Source organism: Mobula hypostoma, chromosome 5 (assembly GCF_963921235.1).
Source record: "Mobula hypostoma chromosome 5, sMobHyp1.1, whole genome shotgun sequence".
Classification (NCBI taxonomy): domain Eukaryota; kingdom Metazoa; phylum Chordata; class Chondrichthyes; order Myliobatiformes; family Myliobatidae; genus Mobula; species Mobula hypostoma.
This window is the reverse complement of record NC_086101.1, coordinates 159,947,008-159,968,850: the sequence shown is the minus strand read 5'-3', so window position 1 is coordinate 159,968,850 and position 21,843 is coordinate 159,947,008. Positions and strand designations below refer to the sequence as shown.

Sequence of the window (21,843 nt, the reverse complement as noted above, 5' to 3'; positions counted from 1 at the left end):
CAATAATAGAATCTAAAGTTAGGTAATGCTAAACCTCCATCTCTCTTAGCTTTCTGTAAATGTATTTTACCCAGTCTCGGATTCTTATTCTGCCAAATAAATGAAGAAATTTTAGAGTCAACTTTATCAAAGAAAGATTTTGGAACAAAAATTGGTAATGCCTGAAACACATATAAAAATTTTGGCAAAAAAAACATCTTAACTGCATTAATATGACCAATCAAAGTTAAATATAAGGGAAACCATTTAGATGAAAGTTGAGTAATATGGTCTATTAATGGTAAAAAGTTAATCTTAAATAAATCTTTATATTTACAAGTAATTTTAATCCCAAGATAAGAAAAATAATTATCAATCAATTTAAATGGAAATTTATAATATAAGGGAAGATGTTTATTAATCGGAAAGAGTTCACTCTTACTAAGATTTAATTTATAACCTGAAAAAAAACCAAATTGTGCTAATAACTCTAAAACAGCAGGAATGGATTTCTCAGGATTAGAAATATATAACAGTAAATCATCAGCATAGAGTGATAATTTATGGGACTTTAATCCCCGAGTTATCCCAGTAATATTTGAAGATTCTCGAATGGCAATTGCAAGAGGTTCTAATGCAATATCAAATAATAGGGGACTAAGAGGACAGCCTTGTCGAGTACCTCGAAAGAGAGGAAAAAAAGGTGAGTTTAAAGAGTTAGTACGGACCGAGGCTACAGGGGAATAATATAACAGTTTAATCCAGGATATAAATTTCAAGCTAAAATTAAACATTTCAAGCACCTTCAATAAATAGGGCCATTCTACTCTATCAAAAGCTTTCTCGGCGTCTAAAGAAATAACACACTCAGGAACATTTTGTGAGGGAGTATAAACAATATTTAACAATGTACGAATATTATAAAAAGAGTAACGACCTTTAATAAAACCCGTTTGGTCTTCCGAAATAATATTAGGAAGTACTTTTTCTAGTCTACTTGCTAATAACTTAGAAAAAACTTTAGAATCAACATTTAATAGAGATATTGGTCTATAAGATGCACATTGAGCAGGGTCTTTATCCTTCTTTAGTATTAAAGAAATTGACGCTCTATTAAAAGATTCAGGAAGTTTACCAAGTTTCAGAGAAGCCTCAAAGACCCTACAGAGCCAAGGGATCAATAAAGAAGCAAAACATTTATAAAATTCAACGGTAAACCCATCCGGGCCAGGAGCTTTCCCCAGATTCATAGAAAAAATAACATTCTTAATCTCATCCATAGTAATGGAAGTATCTAATATAGAAGACATATCCTGTGAAATCTTAGGGAAATCTAACTTATCTAAAAAATCATTTGTATATTTAGAATCTCGAGGAGACTCTGATTGATATAAAGAAGAATAAAAATCACAAAAGGTTTAATTAATCCCCACATGATCCAGTATCAATCGATCATTTTGGTTATAAATCTGATTGATTTGAGATTTAACACAATTAGATTTCAATTGATTAGCCAGCAGCTTGCCAATTTTGTCACTGTGAACATAAAATTCACTTCTTGTTTTCTTTAATTGGTTTACAATCGAGGACGAGAGTAATAAACTGTGTTCCATTTGAAGTTCAGTTCTTTGTTTGTATAACTCCACAGAAGGAGCCATAACATATTTCTTATCAATTTCTTTAATCTTGTCCACAATTGCCATCTCCTCCTGCTTCTGTTTCTTCCTCAAAGCAGCAGAATACGAAATAATCTGACCACGAATATAGGCTTTAAAAGTGTCCCAAAGAGTGTTAACCGAAATATCCTCTGTATGATTAATTGTAAAAAAAAGCTCAATCTGTTCATTCATAAAGTTAACAAAGTCCGAGTCCTGAAGCAACAGCGAATTAAAACGCCATTGTCTATTATTTTGTATATTGGCCATAATTTTAATAGAAAGCTTAAGTGGAGCATGATCCGAAATGGTTATAGAATCATAATCACATTTAATCACTGAAGGAATAAGACGAGAATCAATAAAAAAATAATCAATTCTTGAATAGGAATGATGAACATGTGAAAAGAAGGAAAAATCTTTTTCCTGAGGATGCAGAAAACGCCAAATGTCCGTCGACCCAGAATCAGAAAGGAAAAAGTTAATCAAAGTTGCAGATTTATTAGGTAAGGTCCGTAAAGGAGCCGAACGGTCCAAAGCTGGAGACAAACAGGTATTAAGATCTCCGCCCCAGATCAATGAAAACTCGTTCAAATTCGGAAACTGATTAAACAATGATTTATAAAATTCCGGACAATCCATATTAGGAGCATAAACATTAACCAAAACTACTTTTTTATTAAATAGTAAACCACTAACCAATAAAAATCTACCATTCGGATCAGAAATAATATCCTGTTGTATAAAAGTAACTGAGGAATCTATAAAAATAGAGACGCCTCGAATCTTAGCATTGGAGTTCGAATGAAATTGTTGTCCCTTCCAGAATTTAAAAAAACGTAGTCTGTCCCCCCTCCGTACATGGGTCTCTTGTAAAAATAAAATTTGTGCTTTAAGTCTCCGGAACACTTTAAAAACTTTTTTCCTTTTAATAGGATGATTAAGACCGTTAGTATTCCAGGAGACAAAATTAATAATAGACTCCATAAATCCTAAAGTCAACCCACATCGAGGGGGATTGACGATAGGCTCGACCCACGAACCCGGAGAGGAAACAGAACATACAAAAGATACCGGGAAAAAGGACGCAACCAGTACTTCAATAATGTATATAGCCCAAAGAGAAAAAAACTAAAACGTGAAGCCCCTCCCGCCACCCCCCCCGCCCCAAGACCCCAAGGCAAAATCTAAAGCAGACCCGCCGGAAAGAAACAAGCGCTAAAACTACCCCCATGACTTCCGGTATACGCTCCCTAAAAAAAAGGTATAAATATGAAAAAGATCAGCTAATTGTAAAACAGTAAAAAAGTAAAAAAAAGGTAACTCAATTAAAATACACACACAACAGAACAAAAGCCAGAAAATATATATTAAAAAAAAACCACAATAAACCCCAAACCCATGAATAAACAAAACAACAACAGGAAAAAATAAGATTATTAACATAAACTAGTTATAAAAAGCAAAACAAAATAAAATTTTAAAAAAACTACAAAATTTAAGGCCACACAGGAAATACGTAAGATGACAAACAGGAAGTAACCACCCAGAATCCCCAGGGAAAAGAAAGAAATGACGCAGTTAAAAAGAAAGTTTAGCAACCATATTAAGAAATCAAAAAATAAACTTTTCTGCCAAATAGGGCACGAAAAAGTTAAAACCAACCAATTCACAGCCTCCGATCAACGGAGATAATTTAAAAAAATAGCAATTAAGATGTTGAAGGTGAAAATTGATCCAGATAACTCTGGGCATCCGATGGAGAATCAAAAAAACAAAGGGCTCCATCTGACATGCGAATCCTTAGACGTGCAGGGTACAGCAGCGCTGGTCTTAAATCCATCTTATAGAATTCCGACATCACAGATCTGTAGCGAACCCGTTGGTCCCAGATTGGTTTACTGAAATCTTCCACGAATCGGAACTTAAGATCCGAAAAATCAATGAAACCTTTAGATCGAGCAAATCGAAACAGTCTCTCCTTGTCTTGAAAGTAATGAAAACGTAAAATAACATGCCTAGGTCTATCTGACCTAGACGAGTATGATGGGATTCTGTGAACACAATCCAGTAGCGGTGGTTGGTCAGGAAATACAGTAGGGAATGCATCTTTTAAAAGTTGAGAAAAAAACTTCATGGGGTTGTTAGATTCAACAGCTTCACGCACCCCAATCATTCGTAAATTCTGCCGTCGCATCCTAGATTCCAAGTCAGAGTTTTTAAAAGTCAGAAAGTCAAGTTTCTTCTTCATTACATTAATTATTTCTTCGATTTTCCCCATCTTAAGCTCACTTTGTTGTGCGGATTTTTGAAGATCAGATATAGCCGACTGATGTTCCGCAATAGATGTTTGCATCTTATCGATTGAATCGGCAATTTTCTGGAGATTAATTGAGATTTCTGTATGAATCAGGTCCTTAACAGAGCCTGCAATTTCCGTACGAATCATCTCCCTAACAGAGGTTGAAATTTCCCTCTGAATTAACTCCGATATAGCTTTCAAAGTCACCGGTGATTCGGTCGGAGGAAAATCCATGCCTTTCGGTTTAACTGGAGGTTTACCATCCTTACTGTTTTTCCCGTTCTTAGACATAGCAGATCTAAGTTTCATCCAGTTATCAGAGAGTTCAATTTAATTCAAAGTATTGTAAGAGTTGATACCTTAATGGTTAATTAAAGTATAGCTGATCATAGAAAAAAAAACTCAGAGGTAATGGAGCGAGTCAAGAACGCGGCTTCACTCCATGAGCGCTACCGGAAGTCCCCAGAAATTTCCTAAGTACTATACTTTTTTCCTTTCCAATGCTTCCTCCTACATATATTTTAGATTCGATAATTAACCTCAATCCATGTCAGAAAGGTGCATCGACTATGATTTATAATATTATTATGAAACTTAGGAAAGCTCCATTTGATAAGATTAGGGTAGATTGGGAACAGGAATTGGGGCTTACCATTTCTGTGGATGATTGGGGGCAGATTTTACAATTAGTTAATACTTCCTCTATTTGTGCTAAACATTTCCTAATTCAATTTAAAGTGGTTCATAGAGCACATATGTCCAAAAATAAGTTAGCACGTTTTTACTCGCATATTAATCCTTTTTGTGATAGATGTTCGGGGCAGATAGCCTCTTTAACTCATATGTTTTGGTCTTGTCCTACTTTGGAAACTTTTTGGAGAGATATTTTTAATATTATTTCTAAGGTATTAAATATAGATATCTCTCCTCACCCTATTACTGCTATCTTTGGACTACCCAAAATTTCTAGTAATCTTTCCCCTTCAGCCCGTAGAATGATCGCATTTCTTACTTTAATGGCGAAAAGATGTATTTTACAACATTGGAAAGAGCTTAATGCTCCAACTACCTTTTTTTGGTTCTCTCAGACGATTTTATGTTTGAATCTGGAGAAAATTAGAAGTAACCTTTATGATTCTTCATTTAAATTTGAACAGATTTGGGGACCTTTTATTCGATATTTTCATTTAATGTAATATATACCCTTCTTGTTTTTTTTTTCACTGTTTTTAATGGAGGTCGGGATTGAGGATGTGATTTTAAGTTTAACTCTGTTTGGTTTCAAGTTAGCCCATTGCTTTGCTTTGCTTTTAGTTAGTTGCACGGTGGGTTTTTTTTTGGGGGGGGGGGTTTCTTTTTTTTCCATTGATATATATAAAATTTAGTATACTATTATGTTATCTTGGTTTCTTATGTTTAAATTACATTGTTTGTAGTATTTTTTTTGGTATTGATACCTTCTGGAATTTTATAATATTTTAACATTGTATTAATGTTTATATGGTTTACCTTTTTGTATACTTATTCAATAAAAAGATTTAAAAAAAAGAAAGCAATTAGGAAAGCTAACTAAACACTCATATTTATTGTGAGGGGAATTCAAAGCAAATGCAGGAAGCTATACTACATTTACATGGAGCAATCGTGAGACCATGTTTGGAGCACTGCATGCATTAATGGTCTTATTTAAGGAAGTATGTCAAGGCTTTGGAAACAGTTTACAAGGAAAGATTGGACCAGCTAGCTGTGTCTATCGGAATTTATAAGAGTGAAAGGCAATGAATGAAACAATTGAGGTCCTGAGGGGTGGGTATATGGAGGATCACACACTGGAAGATCACAGCAGGTCAGGCAGCATCTATAGAAATGAATAAACAGTCGATGTTTCCAGTCAGGACTGGAAAGGAATGGAGAAGATGCCAGAATAAAAGAAGGAGGAGAACGAGGACAAGCTAGATGGGCGGGGGTGGAGAAATGAAGAAAGAAGTTGAAAGGTGATAAGTAGAAAAGGCAAAAGGTTAAAGAAAAAGGAATCTGATAGGAGAGTGGACCTTGAGAGAAAGGGAAAGAGGAAGGGTACCAGGAGAAACTGATGTTCATGACATCAGATTGCAGGGTACTTAGAAGGATTATGAAGTGTTGCTCCTCCACTCTGAGAGTGGCCTCATCATTACAGAAGGAGGTCATAGACCTACATGTCAGATCAGAAATGGGGGTAGGAATTAAAATGTTCGGCCACTGGGAAATTCCATTTTTTGCAGATAGAGCAGAGGTGCTCGACATGCTCTCAATTGCAACAACTTTCAATTCCTCTCCACCACCACCCTCCTCTATCTGGTGGAACCGGTCCTCATCCTCAACAATTTCTCCTTCAGCACCTCCCATTTTCTCCAAACTCAGGGTAACCATGGGCACCCACATGGGTCCCAGCTATGCCTGCCTTTTTGTTAGCTGTGTGGAATAGTCTATGTTCCAAGTCTTCACTGGTAATGCTCCACAACTCTTTCTATGCTACACTGACAATGACATTACCAGATATCAATGTAGCACAAAAAGGGTTGGAGTGCATTATGGCATGAACATTGATTTCTCTTTCAGGTAATTTTTCCCCCTACCCCTTCTTTCTTCTTCTATTCCCCTTTCTAGCCTCTTCCCTTTCTCCCATGGTCCACTCTCCTCTCCTATCAGATTCCTTTTTCTCCAATCCTTTGCATTTTCTGCCTTCACCTTCCAGCTTCTTACTTCATTACCCCTCCCTCACCCAGCTGACTTCACTTCTCACCTTCTAGCTCGTCCTCCTCCCGCTCCCACCACCTGGCATTGTCCCCCTTCCTTTCCAGTCACGATGAAGAGTCTCTGGCCAAAATGTTGACGTTTTCATTCACTTCCATAGATGTTGCCTGACCTACTGAGTTCCTTCAACACTTTACGTGTGTTCCTCTGGATTTCCAGCACCTGGAGAAACTCTTGTGGATATGAAGAAGATGTATTCCTTTGCAGGTGTACGTTTTAAAAAAGGCGCCACCCATTTTAGACAAGGATGAGGTAAAATCTTTTCTCAGCGGGTTTGTCTTTCTGGAACTCCTTTCCTCAAAGTGTGGTGGAAGTTTTAAATATTTTTAAGGCAAGGATAATGTAAATGGATTCTTGCTGGGAGCAGTCATAAATGGCGGGAGGTGAAGATGGCGGCGCGACACAGCGCGCGCGGCCTTCCCGGTGAAATGATACCGTATTTGTTAAATAGGGGCCATGCACAATTCTGATTTGATGGAGACAGACGTGAGAAGCACGGAGGAACATCTGGAGAAATTTCTGAAATGCCCAGTTCACTGCTGCTGCCACTGGGCGATCGAGAATCTCCTGAGGGTAGGCCCCAAATCCTCGGCTTTGCCTGCTGCTGGCAGCCGGGGCTGGGATCAAAGTGCTTGGCAGAGATGGTGCTCAGTGTTCGGTGTTGGAGGGCTGGTCGGAGGCTCGAAGTTTTCGGATGACTGAGAGTCAGACTGTGGTTGGGTGCTTCCAGGATGCTGCATCGGCAAGTTTGAGGCACTGGAAGCATGGCAGGGAGAGTTTTCTTCCTTCTCCCGTCTGCGTGAAATCATGGGACTTTCGAGAGACTTTGAACTTTTTTTACCGTGCCCATGGCCTGTTCTTCATCAAGTTATGGTATTGCTGTTGTAACTATATGTTATAATTATGTGGTTTTTGTCAGTTTTTCAGTCTTGGCTTGTCTTGCGTTTCTGTGATATCATACTGGAGGAACATTGTATCATTTCTTAATGCATGCATTACTAAATGACAATAAAAGAGGACTGCATGTCCTCATAATCTAATCTAAAATGTTGATTTGAAATTGCAATCAAATTAGCATGACCTTGTGAAATAGGACTCAAGGAGCTCAGCAGCCTACTGTTTTTTATGTTCTAATCTCTGGTTCAAAGGCCATTTTTATAATACTACATTTCTGTTTGTACCATTATTTTAATGCCATTAGTCACTGGATATGTCTGTGAGTTATATATTACTGTTATCTTGCAGTTTCTCCACTTATGTACTCTCTCACTGATATCTGGTCCTTTCTGCACTTCCTCAGTCCTCTCTCCCAGCATAACCCTTTTTTTATCACCAAAGAGACCTAGAATCACAAACAGTCTCCTCCCACTTGCTTCTCAATGGTGGACTGTGACTAGGAGTCATCTTTGAACTTGCCAATTGTGAAAGGCTGATTCGATTAGGCACAAATCGAATGTACTGTGGAATTTTGTTCCGGCCCTCAAAAAAATAACATACATTAGCCTGCTGTAGCACATCTATGTGCCAAAGAACATCATGGCCATGGGAATATGGTAAAAAGCAAATCTGTCTAAACAGAGGAGTCAGAAGGTATACCTTTAAATTCTAAATGACTTTTATTTCCACTTACAATCATAACACTTGTTTTCATAAAGAAATACAATTTCAAAGCAGGATTAGCCTATAAAGTCGATTCTGCTATTTAATAAAATCATGATGTACCTTGTGCTTCAAAGTCCAATTTATTCCCAATCCCACAGAATCGAAAACTCAATTACCCCCAACCTTGACAAAGAGACCTATCAATGACATAGATTAAAGATTAAAGTCTGTCATGAGCCTTGTGGCCCACCAGGCCGGTGCTTACGCCGGTTTCCGTGGCACGAAGCGACTGAGAGTACCAGACTCCCCCCCCCCCAATAGGATGCCAGTCTATCGTGAGGTTAACCCCCAGCATTTTTTGGCGGAACCCATTCTCAGCTGGGTAGACTGGAGCATTGTGTGGTTAAGTGCCTTGCTCAAGGACACACACGCTGCCCCAGCCAAGGCTCAAACCCACGACCTTCAGGTCACTAGTCCAATGCCCTTTCCACTTGGCCATGCACCACACCATCAATGACATACAGCATGACTTATTACAAAATCTCTACCTTCTCAGTCCTAACGTTTTATGAGACTACTACTCCTAATTAATTATGGATTCTCCAGCCGGAGGAAATAACCTTCTTCTATCTATTCTATTACTTCCCCTTGTTTCCCCATCCTTGATGACACAAAATGATCAGCACTCATTCTTTCTCTTTCTCCTCACAGGACAGCACTCTTATTCTAGCAATCATAGAAACATAGAAAACCTACAGCACAATACAGGCCCTTTGGTCCACAAAGCTGTGCCGAACATGTTCTTATCTTAGAACTACCTAGGCTTACCCATAGCCCTCTATTCTTCTAAGCTCCATGTGTCCATCTAGGAGTCTCTCAAAAGACCCTATTGATTCCGCCTCCACCACCGCCACCGGCAGCCCATTCCACGCAGTCACCACTCTCTGCATAAAAAAATTACCCCTGACATCTCCTCTGTACCTGAATCGATCCTGGATTCAGCAGAGCAAGAATTCACACAGTAAATGTATCCTTGAGATAAGTAGAGCAAAACTGCAGGTAGTGGTTCCAATAAGGTCACACCAACACACTGTACAATCTCAAGTATCCGTATTTTGGTACAGTAAAGACCTAAATGTCAACAGCCCTCCGGATTTCTTGCTGTACCTCAAGTTCACTTTCTGCATCTCATGAAACACCAAACTATTTTTCAGTTTGTCACTGTTTTAAAAATATATACTGATTCTCTACTCTTCCTACCAAAATCTAGAATTTCGTATTTTTCATCTGTCACCTTCTTGGTTCATATAAGCTGCTTATATCCCTTTGGATTAACTCTATATTCTCACAATTCTCCTTTTCATCTAGTCTTGCATGTGAGAGAGAAGATGATAATGGGAGATAAGTGGAGACTTGAGATTGTTCTGCAAGCAAGCATGGACTCCATGGCCCAAATGGAACTATGTCATAATAAAATGAGAAATTTACATTACGTTTTCATCTAAGTCCTTGATATAAAATAGGAATAGCTGAGGACTTGGGACTGATTCATGTGATACTCCACCCAACAGTTCACCAGCCCCATTATGACCTCTATATTCTTAGTCTCTGTTTTTGAAAGAGTAGGATTGTAAGGAGGATTACCTCCTTCATTTCCTCTTCCTCTCCCCCACCCAAAATAACTTAAAATTTATTACTCTTCGGGCATCTAATCCACTGGAACTGGCAAGCCTCCAGTCATTCTGTATGTGTGAGCCTAACAAGTGCCAGCAATTCATTCAACCACAAGAGCCTTAATGCAAATATGAACCTGCTTTCACGAAATAACCATTTTCACCTGGCTGATCTTCCTCCTCTTTAGTCTAAAAATGTGAGTTAATAGTGGGCACTTCAAGCAAAATAAAAAAAAATACAAATTATACAAACCTGTACATCTTGGTTTCCTTAATTTCCAAATGCACTTATTATCCAAGTATGTATATGTTACCATATAGAGTAGATTTCAATTCATTGGGCCATCAGTTAATCGGGGCAGCAGCTTATTTGGGACAAATCTTTTAAAAAATTGTGAAAATAGCCGGGATTCCCTTGGAGCAGGAGGTTGATGCCAGTTTCTAACTAGCATCAGTCGAATGCACTTGCTGTGGCCGATAAGACACTGTGCTTAGAGCAAACAGTTTTTTTAATTAGTGTCTGTGGCATGTGTTTGTGTTCAAAAAACAGTGATCTTTGTCACTGACACTTACCGAGAAATAAGCAGCAAGACAATTCAGAACTGTTTTGCTCACTGTGGTTTCAAGCATTTAAGCTTGGAGATGCCAGAAATGGCTGGGAGTGAAAATGAAATAATTTCAATACTTCAACAAGTTAGGAATTACGAAGAATATGAAGGTATCAACAGTCATTTTGAATGTTACAATGAAAATGAAGATTCAGAGGATGCAGTCGTTGAAGATGTTTTATGAAGGCAGCCTATTAACTGCCCGTACTAATTTTGTTCATTTACAATCAAAAGAACACAGCAGTGTACACTGGATGAATTCCTCTATTGACAACTACTAGAAACTAATACACAGTTTTATAGTATTGTAGTAGCATTGATATTTTTCTAATTTATGTACTTCATTTAAATACATAGTTTGTTACTCAGTTATACTGTAGCTTGTCTTCTTGATATGTTTTTAACTATTTCCATGAAAATTCAGCTAATTGGGGCTGCCACTTAATTAGGCCACAACGTAACGGTTCCAATGTGTGCCAATTAACCAGAATCCACTATACAACCTTAAGATTCATTGCCTTGCAGGCATTTCCAGAAATACAATAGAATTTACATAAAAAAACATACACAAACAGAGACTGACAAAACAACCAAAGTGCAAAAGACAAACTTTTTTCAATCAAAATAAACTTTATTTATAATAATAAAAAATATTTACAAGAATAAACCATGCAATGTTTTTTCATACTTACATTCATAGACAAATGCATTAAGTAGCGTTCCATTACATTTTTTAATCAACAGGGCTATTGCCACTCATGTTGCCCCCCCCCCCAAGGCGGTACACTACAACAATAATTCAGGGGCATTCTCACCAGTAAAGGAAGAACCGTACACTGTGGTCCTTCCCCACACAGCTCTTGCAGTGGCTGCAGCCAGCTTCAGCACGTTCCTCAGGATACTCATGCAGCATAGACTGTGCCATTCAGCAGCATTCCTCTATGGACACCGCGATGTACTCTAATCTAATCTAATGTACTCTCAGACCACCAAGGGAGATCAAAAGGCACCTTTCACTGAGTTGGTGATCTTCCAGCAGCATCTGATGCTCATCTCTGGGTGTGTCCCTGGGAACAGCAAGAAGACAAACTGTGCGAAGCAATAATACTGAGAACATGAGTTGTAAGGAGTCTTTGAAACTGAGCCTGGAGATCGTTGAATCATTTGTGGTGAGTAAGGTTGTCTACAATGGTTGAACAGCTTGATGGTTGTAAGGTAATAGCTGTTTTGAACCTCCTGGTGTGGGACCCAAGGCTTCTGCACCTCCTGCCTGATGGTAGTAGCAAGAAGAGAGCATGGCATGGACATTGGGAGTCCTTGATGATGGACGCTGCTTTCTTGTGCCAACATTCCATATGAAGGTACTCAATGGAGCTTTGCGTGTGATGGACTGGGCTATATTCACCACTTTCTTTAGTCTTTTCTCTTCCTGACCATTGGGGCAACAATGTCAGTCCGTGATGAAATTTGTTAGGATACTCCCCACTGTGCATATATAGAAGTTTGTAAAAGTTCTGGGTGACTTGCCAAATCTATGAAAGCTTCTCAGAAAGTAGAGGTGCTATCGTGCCTTCTTTGTGATGGCATTGACATGCTGTTCCCAGGACAGATCCTCTGATACGTTAATGTCAAGGAATTTAAAACTTCTGACCTTTTCCACATTTGATTCGTTAATAAGCACTGACTCATGGACCCCCATCTTCTTCCTCCTGTAGTCAACGACCAGCTCTTTTGTTTTGCTGACTTTTAGAGTGCAAGGTTGTTGTTGTGGCACCACTCATTAAGGTTTTCAATCACCCTTCTATATGCTGATTATTTGGCTATTTATAGTATAAAGTATTACATTCTAGTCAATCCTGAAATGACCTTTAAATAGCTAATGAATTGTGGTATTTATGATAATTAGTCTTACTACTACAATACATCATGTGTTTCATCTTCTCTGCTTTTTCCTTTATATTGCAGGGGTACAGACTTAAAAACAACAACCCATAACTTTCCACTGTCTGATCCAAATAGAGGGCGGTGCAAAAAAGGATTGAGGACCCCTGTATTAGATGGTACAAGATGTTTGCTAGGTAAATATACATCAAAATATGCTTATCACACTGAATTTTCCATTGAAGTAGATAAAGATTCTGAAAATGCTGTTACCATAATCCATATGTTCAGTTAACAATTTCTATTCTAAATTCAATTCACAAGATTACTTCATGGAGGTAAATTTAAAACTCACTTAACTCGTGTGAGCTACTGTTCTTATAACTGAGTTAGTTGAGCGTTCTCCTGTTTCCGTGCTGTAATTGTTATATGGTTATATGGTTAAATGGTTTATAATCAAGAACACAACATTTGCCATGTATTACAAAATCTGTGTGGCAATGACACCTATGTTAGGAGCTGTTTGTTGGGACCTAATTCCCAAAGTTGGCAAAGTGAAAACATCACCTTGCAGGCTAATAGCCAAAAGAAGTCTACTGCAATAACATTCTGTTGAGCAAATATACCAGTCGCTATATTTTTTAAACACATTGGGAGCTATTGCAATCCTCTCCATCTTTCCTTAGAGGCTTGGGAGCATTAATGCCATATATGGTACCTCCTTTACTTAATGAAATGCCTACTGAGTGTATGTTCATGGTCTTCTGCTGCTGTCATCCATCCATTTCAAGGTTCAATATGTTGTGCATTCAGAGATGTTCATCTACACACCACTGCTATAACGTGTGGTTATTTGAGTTAATGTCGCCTTCCTGTCAGATTGAACCAGTATGAGCATTCTTCTCTGACCTTTCTCATTAACAAGGCATTTTCACCCACAAAACTGTTGCTCACAGGACTTTTTCCCCACATCACACTCTAAACTTTCGAGACTCTTGTGTGTGAAAATCATCACATAAATACTTATGATATCAGTATCTGAAACATTGCCAGTGTCAGAAGAGTCTTGGAAACAAATAAACTGGTATTGTCACAATCACAAGAAAACCTCCAACCTGTAAGTGGCCTCATCATGGCGAAAGAGGCTATGGAACGACACGTTGGTACAGGAATGGCAATCGGAATTAAGATGTTTGGCAACCAGGAAGTTCTGGTTTTGGCAGATGGAGCAGAGGTGCTCGACAAGGCTGTACCCCAATTTACATCAGAACTCACCAATGTAGAGGAGGCTGCATCTGGAGCACCAGATACAATAGACAACACCAACAGATTCACAGGTGGAGTGTCTCACCTGGAAGAACTGTTTGGGTTCATGAATAGAGGTAAGGGAGGAGGTAAATGAGCAAGTGTAGTGTATCTGTTGCTTGCAAGGATATGTACCAGGAGGGAGAAAAGTGGGGAGTGACAAATGGGCAAGGGAAACATGGAGGGACCGATCCCTGTGGAAAGCAGAGAGTGGTAGAGGAGGTAAGGCTGTGTTTAGTGGTAGGTTCCCTTTGAAGATGGCAGAAGTTCCAGAGACTGATGTTTTGGATACAGGGGCTCAAGGGGTGGTAGGCAAAGACAAGAAGAACTCTATTTCTGTTAAGGCGGTGGGAAGATTGGGGGAGTGGAGATGTCTGGGAAATGGAGGAGATGCAGGTGAGGGCAGCATTAATGGTGGAGGAAGGGAAACTCCATTCTTTAAAGGAGGAGGATGTCTCAGATGTCCTAGAAAGGAAAGCCTCACCCTGGGAAGAAATGCAGTGGAGACAAAAGGAAAGGGAAAATCATTTGCCTTCAGGAATCCACACCTTCACACTTGCTCACACCTTCTTCTCATAAATACTCCACTCTATTCCCTGGTCCCTGGTTACGATTAATGGTTGTACCAGACTGTTTCCAATTTTAGACTTTTGGGTGATGTCAAGATAAACTTCCGATCTCTTGTTTCCTTCACTTCAATAAGTCTACTTCCACCTTTATAATCTTGCCCAACGTGTTTCAGAGCATCCAGATTCAATTACTTCAATGCTCTCATTGTCACTTTTCCACCCTTCATCCTCTGTATTCTAAATCACTAACAATATCCAACTCCACAGCAACCTCCCTTGCCCCCATCCTTGTTAACATACTTGAGCAACCAGTCCTCACACTGTAACATTCATGTTCAAGTGCATCCTCATTTCTGTAAACTCTTCCAGGCACTACCCATGCCCAAGTACTCACTGTTTCTTCAGTTTTTGCCTCTGATACACCCCTTCCCACATAAGCATAGAACTTAGAACGTAGAACAGTACAGGACAGAAAAGGCCCTTCTGCCCACAATGTCATGCTAACCGTTAAACCTACTCCAAAAGCAATCTAACTCTGCCCTCCCACGTAGCCCTCCATGTGCCTATCTAAGAGAATAGATGATACCACTGCATCCATGCCCATCCCATCATCCATTAATGGCATCCTGGATGTCAACTAGGGAGGACAATGTCCTGGAGTTATTTCCATAAAATATTCTACCTATCCACCTCCACCCATGTTTCCTAAATTGCTGGGCGTCTTTCCAAATGTCTTCATTCTGCCTCGATGTACAATGTTAGCTCGAAATGCTTCCTTGCCTTTTTTTTTGTTAATACGACATAAAAGCATTGGTTCTAATATCTACAACAACAAATTATGAATGTATTTCGAAGTGAACCAGTCCAAGATACTTCACAGGAGTGATCACAAAGAAAATGTTCCACCAGGAAACACAAGAGCAAATAGGAACAATAAACAAAATATTTATCAAAAAAGTAGGTCACAACTGGAACTAATATTGTTTATTTCATTATGCTCACACTTATTCTAACTGTATTCTGATTTATACAGTCTAGATCACAGACATAGCAGTCTTCAAGAATTGCCAGCACCAGTTGGAAGACAGCACAAAACTGACATTTCATTTTATATTGCTAATAGATTTGAACTGCCAAAAAAACATTTTCAACTTACTGTATTCTCCTGTACATATCTGCGCAGAAGCAGAATATCTGTCTCAAGGGATTGCCTTCTGTTGTTTTCCATGGTCAATATATAAGTATTTGGTCCATTAAGGCAATTCTGTAGTACGTAGCTGTCACCAAAAGTCTTGGAGATTCCAGATGATGGAGTGACACGGGAATTCTGAAGACTGAGAAGGAGAAAATAAAAGGCTGAGAAATATTTCAATGCACCCACCTTCCCAACAAAGCCAGATCACTGTATGTTTTGGTCCACATATCAGAAATAAAGCTAATCTATTTTTTCACGCTCATCTGAGCCTATTCCTCTTACTAATGCTATTTGCTTGTACAAGATCAATATCTCTCTACTCCCTGGCTGCTTGTTTGTCTAAATGCCAGGTGGTTTCTTCCAAAACCACACAAGACAGCACCTTCCAGACACTACTGCCTTCTGTGTATACATAAAGAAAATCATCTTTTAAATCTTCTTTAAACTTTTCCTTTTTCACCTTAAATATATGTTTTCCAGTAGTTCACATTTCTGTTCTGGGAAAAAGATTGGCCATATACCCTTTTCTATGCCTACTATAAATTTATATATTTCATATTGCCCCTTAGATTCAGACTCTCTATAGAAAAGAATCAAAACTTATCCAAACACTCCTGATTATGGATACAGTCCAATCCAGTCAACCTCCTAATGAACTTCTTCCCCATCCTTTCCAAAGCCTTCACATCTTTCTATAATGCAGTGACTACAACTGGACAAACAACTCCAAATGTGGCCTAATCAAAGTTTATTGGCTTATTATTGTCACATGTACCAAAATACAGTGAAGAGCTTCTTTTGCATACTGTTCATGCAGATTAAATCATCATACAACTACAACCATGATTTGCCAAAGGATATGCTCAATATCCCAATGGATGAATGCAAGCACGTAATACCCCTTCTTTACTACTCTATTTGCTTGTTCTGCCACTTTTGGGGAGCTATAGACTTGTACCGCAAAATTCCTCTGTACATCAATGCTTACAAGATTCCTGTCATTTACTGTATACTTTTCTTTTGTAAGTCCTCCCAAAATGCACCACCTCACACTTGTCTGGATTAAACTCCATCTGCCATTTCTCTGCCCAACTTTTCCACTAATCCAAACCTTGCAATAGCCTTTCATAATCTGCAACTCAACCAAATTTTGTGTCATCTGCAAACTTGCTAACCAGACCAGCAACATTTTTGTCCAAATCATTAACATACCTTTCAAACAATAAGAGTCCCAGCACTGATCCTTGTGGAACACAACTGGTCATAGAGCATCAGTCAGAATAAGATCCCTCCATAACTATTCTCTGTCTTCTATGACCAAGCCAATTTTGAATCCAATTTACCAACTCACCAAAGATCCCATGTGACTTCATCATCTGGACCAGCCTACATTATCAAATGTTTTAGAAAAGTCCATGTAGACAATATCCACTGTCCTATCCTCATCAATCATTCAAGATTCAAGATTGTTTAATGCAGCACAAGGAAACATAATAAGAACATAATAATAATACAAGCAAAAATAAATATAAATATATATAAATAAAGATAACTTGTATACCTAGATTGATTGTATGACCGTGAAGTGAATGTCTGTACTTAGGCTGACTGACAGGAAATGATAAAAGTATTGGTGGTTGGGGATGAGAAGAATGGGTTAATGGGTAGAGGTGTTGATCAGCCTTACTGCTTGGGAAAACTATCTGCTTCAAGTCCTGGTGTGGATGCTACATAGTCTCCTCCCCGATGGTAGTGGAACAAACAGTCTATGGTGGGATTCTTCATGATACTTTCTGTATATATCTTTGATGGCATATAGACTAGTACTGATGATGCATTGGGCAGTTTAGACTAACCTTTGTAGAGCCTTCCTGTCTGCCACTGTGCAGTTTCTGTACCATGCAGTGATGCAGCTTATTAAGATACTGTCTACTTTTGCTCATTCTTTCTTGTTGCCATTTGCACAATTTTTTTTGTGCATTGGGGGTTGATGGTCTTGTCATTGTTTGCATGATTTGTTTTTTTTGTGCATGGGGATTCATGTTCTTGTTGCCATTTGCACAATTTTTTTTTGCCTGTAGGGTTGATGTTTTTCTGTAAATGGCTTCCATGATTCTCTTTCTTTCGTGGCTATATGGAGAAGACGAATCTCAGAGTTCTATACTGCATATGTACTTTGATAATAAATGTACTTTGAACTTTGAACTACACATCTGTTGAGTGGCATAAATATGGATGTGCATAGCCCAGCTCTCTTCAGCCTCATCAGAAAGTAGAGGTGTTGGTGAACTTTCCTGACTATGTATAATGTTTTCTGGGACCATGAGAGTTTTTGTGATGCCTCCAACAGAAAGCCATGCTGACCATCCTTAATAAGTCCACACCTTTCCAAATTTGAGTAAATCCTGTCCCAAAGAATCTTCTACAATAACTTCCCTATCACTGATGTATTACTCTTGGGTCTATAATTTCCTGGATTCTTCAGATTAGCCTTCTTGATAAGTATAGACAAATCTGCAGTCTTCTGGCACGTTGCCTGTGGCTAAAGACATTATGAAGATTTCTGTCAAGGCCTCAGCAATCTTCTGCCTTTTCTCCCACAATATCCTACAATAGGTCACATCAGGCCCTGGGCATCTATTCACCATAATATTCTTCAAGGAATCCAACATCACTTCTTTCTTAATATCAACAAGCCACTCCCTGTTATCACTATAATGCATGTCCTACTCTTTGGCAAATACTGACGAATAATAGTCATTTAGCTCCTCACCCACATATTCTGGCTCCAAACATAAATTCCCTCCTTTGATCTTCAGTGTCCCCGCCTTTTCCCCAACTATCCTTTTTTTTTAAATATAAAATCCCTTGGAATTTTCTGCAAAATGCCACTTTGCACAAAAGATCTTTGAATTCTTTGCAATCCTACTTGCAAAAACATTTCATAGTTCCTTTTAGCTCCCATGATTTCAATAAGTCTGTTCCTGCTTCCCTTATATTCCTCAAGAATTTAGTCCAATCTCAGCTTTGTAAACATGCTTCCATTTTGCTTTTATACTTCACTTACAACAACTTTTGTCATTCAAGGTTACCAAATCTATATTTCATGCTCATGAAAACATACTGGTCCTAAATTCTAACCAGCAAGTCTTTAAAAGATTCACACATGCCAGGTGTGGATTCGCCCAGTAACTAGTGTTCCCAATCTACTTGCTCCAATTCCTGTCCAACACAGTTGCACGGGTGACGTAAAGGTCAGATATGGAATACCCAAGTCCTTTGATCACTACGTTACAGAAGTAAGATTAGTAAATGCTGAAAATATTTTGCAGATCAGTCAGCATCGGTGGTTAAGAGAAGCAGAATAACATGCTTTGCCACTTCACTGTCTTATGTAATGTCAATGACTCAAAAGTAAGTCCACAGCCAATGCAAGACGCAGATGCATCAACATGTGACTCCATTGCATTCTATGTTTCTGCACTGCAATTAGAATAAACGCTCTGAGCAATAGCCCTCACAATCTTTCACAGACCCAGCTGGAGGTTCTCAACACAATCTAGCCTAATGATCAACTTCTGAACCATTCCCTCAGCTTATCTGATGCCAAGACCTCACATAAAATTTGCTCTCTGCTCATACCCTGGGACATTCCCGATGATGAGACACAAGGACTCAAACTTAAACCAGTATAACCATGATGGCATGTCTAAACTACATCAACAGACACTGTGGCCTTTTCTCCTCTGATTAAATTGTTTTCTTCTCCTGGATCAGACTGGAAGCAAAATGACTCTGACCTCTTATCATTACTACAAGTCGACCTTTTATAAGAGGGTCCAGTGAGACGGAGGAACTGAGGGAAATACATGTTAGTAGGGAAGTGGTGTTAGGTAAATTGAAGGGATTAAAGGCAGATAAATCCCCAGGGCCAGATGGTCTGCATCCCAGAGTGCTTAAGGAAGTAGCCCAAGAAATAGTGGATGCATTAGTGATAATTTTTCAAAACTCTTTAGATTCTGGACTAGTTCCTGAGGATTGGAGTGTTGCTAATGTAACCCCACTTTTTAAAAAAGGAGGAAGAGAGAAACCGGGGAATTATAGACCGGTTAGCCTAACATCGGTGGTGGGGAAACTGCTAGAGTCAGTTATCAAAGATGTGATAACAGCACATTTGGAAAGCGGTGAAATCATCGGACAAAGTCAGCATGGATTTGTGAAAGGAAAATCATGTCTGACGAATCTCATAGAATTTTTTGAGGATGTAACTAGTAGAGTGGATAGGGGAGAACCAGTGGATGTGGTATATTTGGATTTTCAAAAGGCTTTTGACAAGGTCCCACACAGGAGATTAGTCTGCCAACTTAAAGCACACGGTATTGGGGGTAAGGTATTGATGTGGATAGAGAATTGGTTGGCAGACAGGAAGCAAAGAGTGGGAATAAACGGGACCTTTTCAGAATGGCAGGCAGTGACTAGTGGGGTACCGCAAGGCTCAGTGCTGCGACCCCAGTTGTTTACAATATATATTAATGACTTGGATGAGGGAATTAAATGCAGCATCTCCAAGTTTGTGGATGACACGAAGCTGGGCGGCAATGTTAGCTGTGAGGAGGATGCTAAGAGGATGCAGGGTGACTTGGATAGGTTAGGTGAATGGGCAAATTCGTGGCAGATGCAATTTAATGTGGATAAATGTGAAGTTATCTACTTTGGTGGCAAAAACAGGAAAACAGATTATTATCTGAATGGTGGCCGATTAGGAAAAGGGGAGGTGCAATGAGACCTGGGTGTCATTATACATCAGTCATTGAAAGTGGGCATGCAGGTACAGCAGGCGGTGAAAAAGGCGAATGGTATGCTGGCATTTATAGCAAGAGGATTCGAGTACAGGAGCAGGGAGGTACTACTGCAGTTGTACAAGGCCTTGGTGAGACCACACCTGGAGTATTGTGTGTAGTTTTGGTCCCCTAATCTGAGGAAAGACATCCTTGCCATAGAGGGAGTACAAAGAAGGTTCACCAGTTTGATTCCTGGGATAGCAGGACTTTCATATGATGAAAGACTGGATGAACTAGGCTTATACTCGTTGGAATTTAGAAGATTGAGGGGGGATCTGATTGAAACATATAAAATCCTAAAGGGATTGGACAGGCTAGATGCAGGAAGATTGTTCCCGATGTTGGGGAAGTCCAGAACGAGGGGTCACAGTTTGAGGATAAAGGGGAAGCCTTATAGGACCGAGATTAGGAAAAACTTCTTCACACAGAGAGTGGTGAATCTGTGGAATTCTCTGCCACAGGAAACAGTTGAGGCCAGTTCATTGGCTATATTTAAGAGGGAGTTAGATATGGTCCTTGTGGGTAAAGGGATCAGGGGGTATGGAGGGAAGGCTGGTACAGGGTTCTGAGTTGGATGATCAGCCATGATCATACTGAATGGCGGTGCAGGCTCAAAGGGCCGAATGGCCTACTCCTGCACCTATTTTCTATGTTTCTATGTTTCTATAATCTGGCACCATTGGGACCTGAAGAGTGCCAGGTTAATGAAAATGCCGAATTACAGAAGGATCACATTAAGTAATAGCTAACCGTCTCTTTATACCTTTAAAATATCATGTAAATCAGTACAAGTTAGATAATAATGAATAAGGCATTCGTTAGTCTTGTGAGACCATGGATCTGCGCCTGGAAAGTCTTCAGGGCGCAGGCCTGGGCAAGGTTGTATGGAAGACAGGCAGTTGCCCATGCTGCAAGTTTCCCCTCTCTACGACATCAATGTTGTCCAAGGGAAGGGCAAGGGCCAGTACAGCTTGGCACCAGTGTCGTCGCAGAGCAATGTGTGGTTAGGTGCCTTGCTCAAGGACACAACACGCTGCCTGGGCTGGGGCTCGAACTCACGACCTTCAGGTTGCTAGTCGAGTGCCTTAACCACTTGGCCATGTGCCCACAGATAATAATTAAACAGAAATATTAAATGAGTAGCGAGTGAAATTTGAATAAAGTAATATACAGGTTTCCCCCGCCATCTGAAGGTAGAGCGTTCCTAGGAAACGGTTCATAAGCCAGAATGTTGTAAATTGAAGAAGCAATTACTATTTATTTATATGGGAAAAATTTGTGAGCATTCGCAGACCCAAAAAATAACCTACCAAATCATGCCAAATAACGCATAAAACCTAAAATAACAGTAACGTATAGTAAAAGCAGGAATGATATGATAAATACACAGCCTATATAAAGTAGAAATACTTCTCTACAATCATTGCCGAACTGTCCACC

General features: G+C 39.3%; 1 protein-coding gene across 1 annotated transcript in view; it reads right to left on the bottom strand.

Annotated features, from left to right (window-relative positions):
* arhgef28a (Rho guanine nucleotide exchange factor (GEF) 28a) overlaps window positions 1–21,843 on the bottom strand; it is a 410,055-nt gene that overhangs the window by 273,228 nt on the left and 114,984 nt on the right. Inside the window, exon 6 of the mRNA XM_063049236.1 lies at window positions 15,524–15,701. Within this exon, the coding sequence (XP_062905306.1) occupies window positions 15,524–15,701 (178 nt within the window). The remainder of the gene's footprint in view (window positions 1–15,523; window positions 15,702–21,843) is intronic.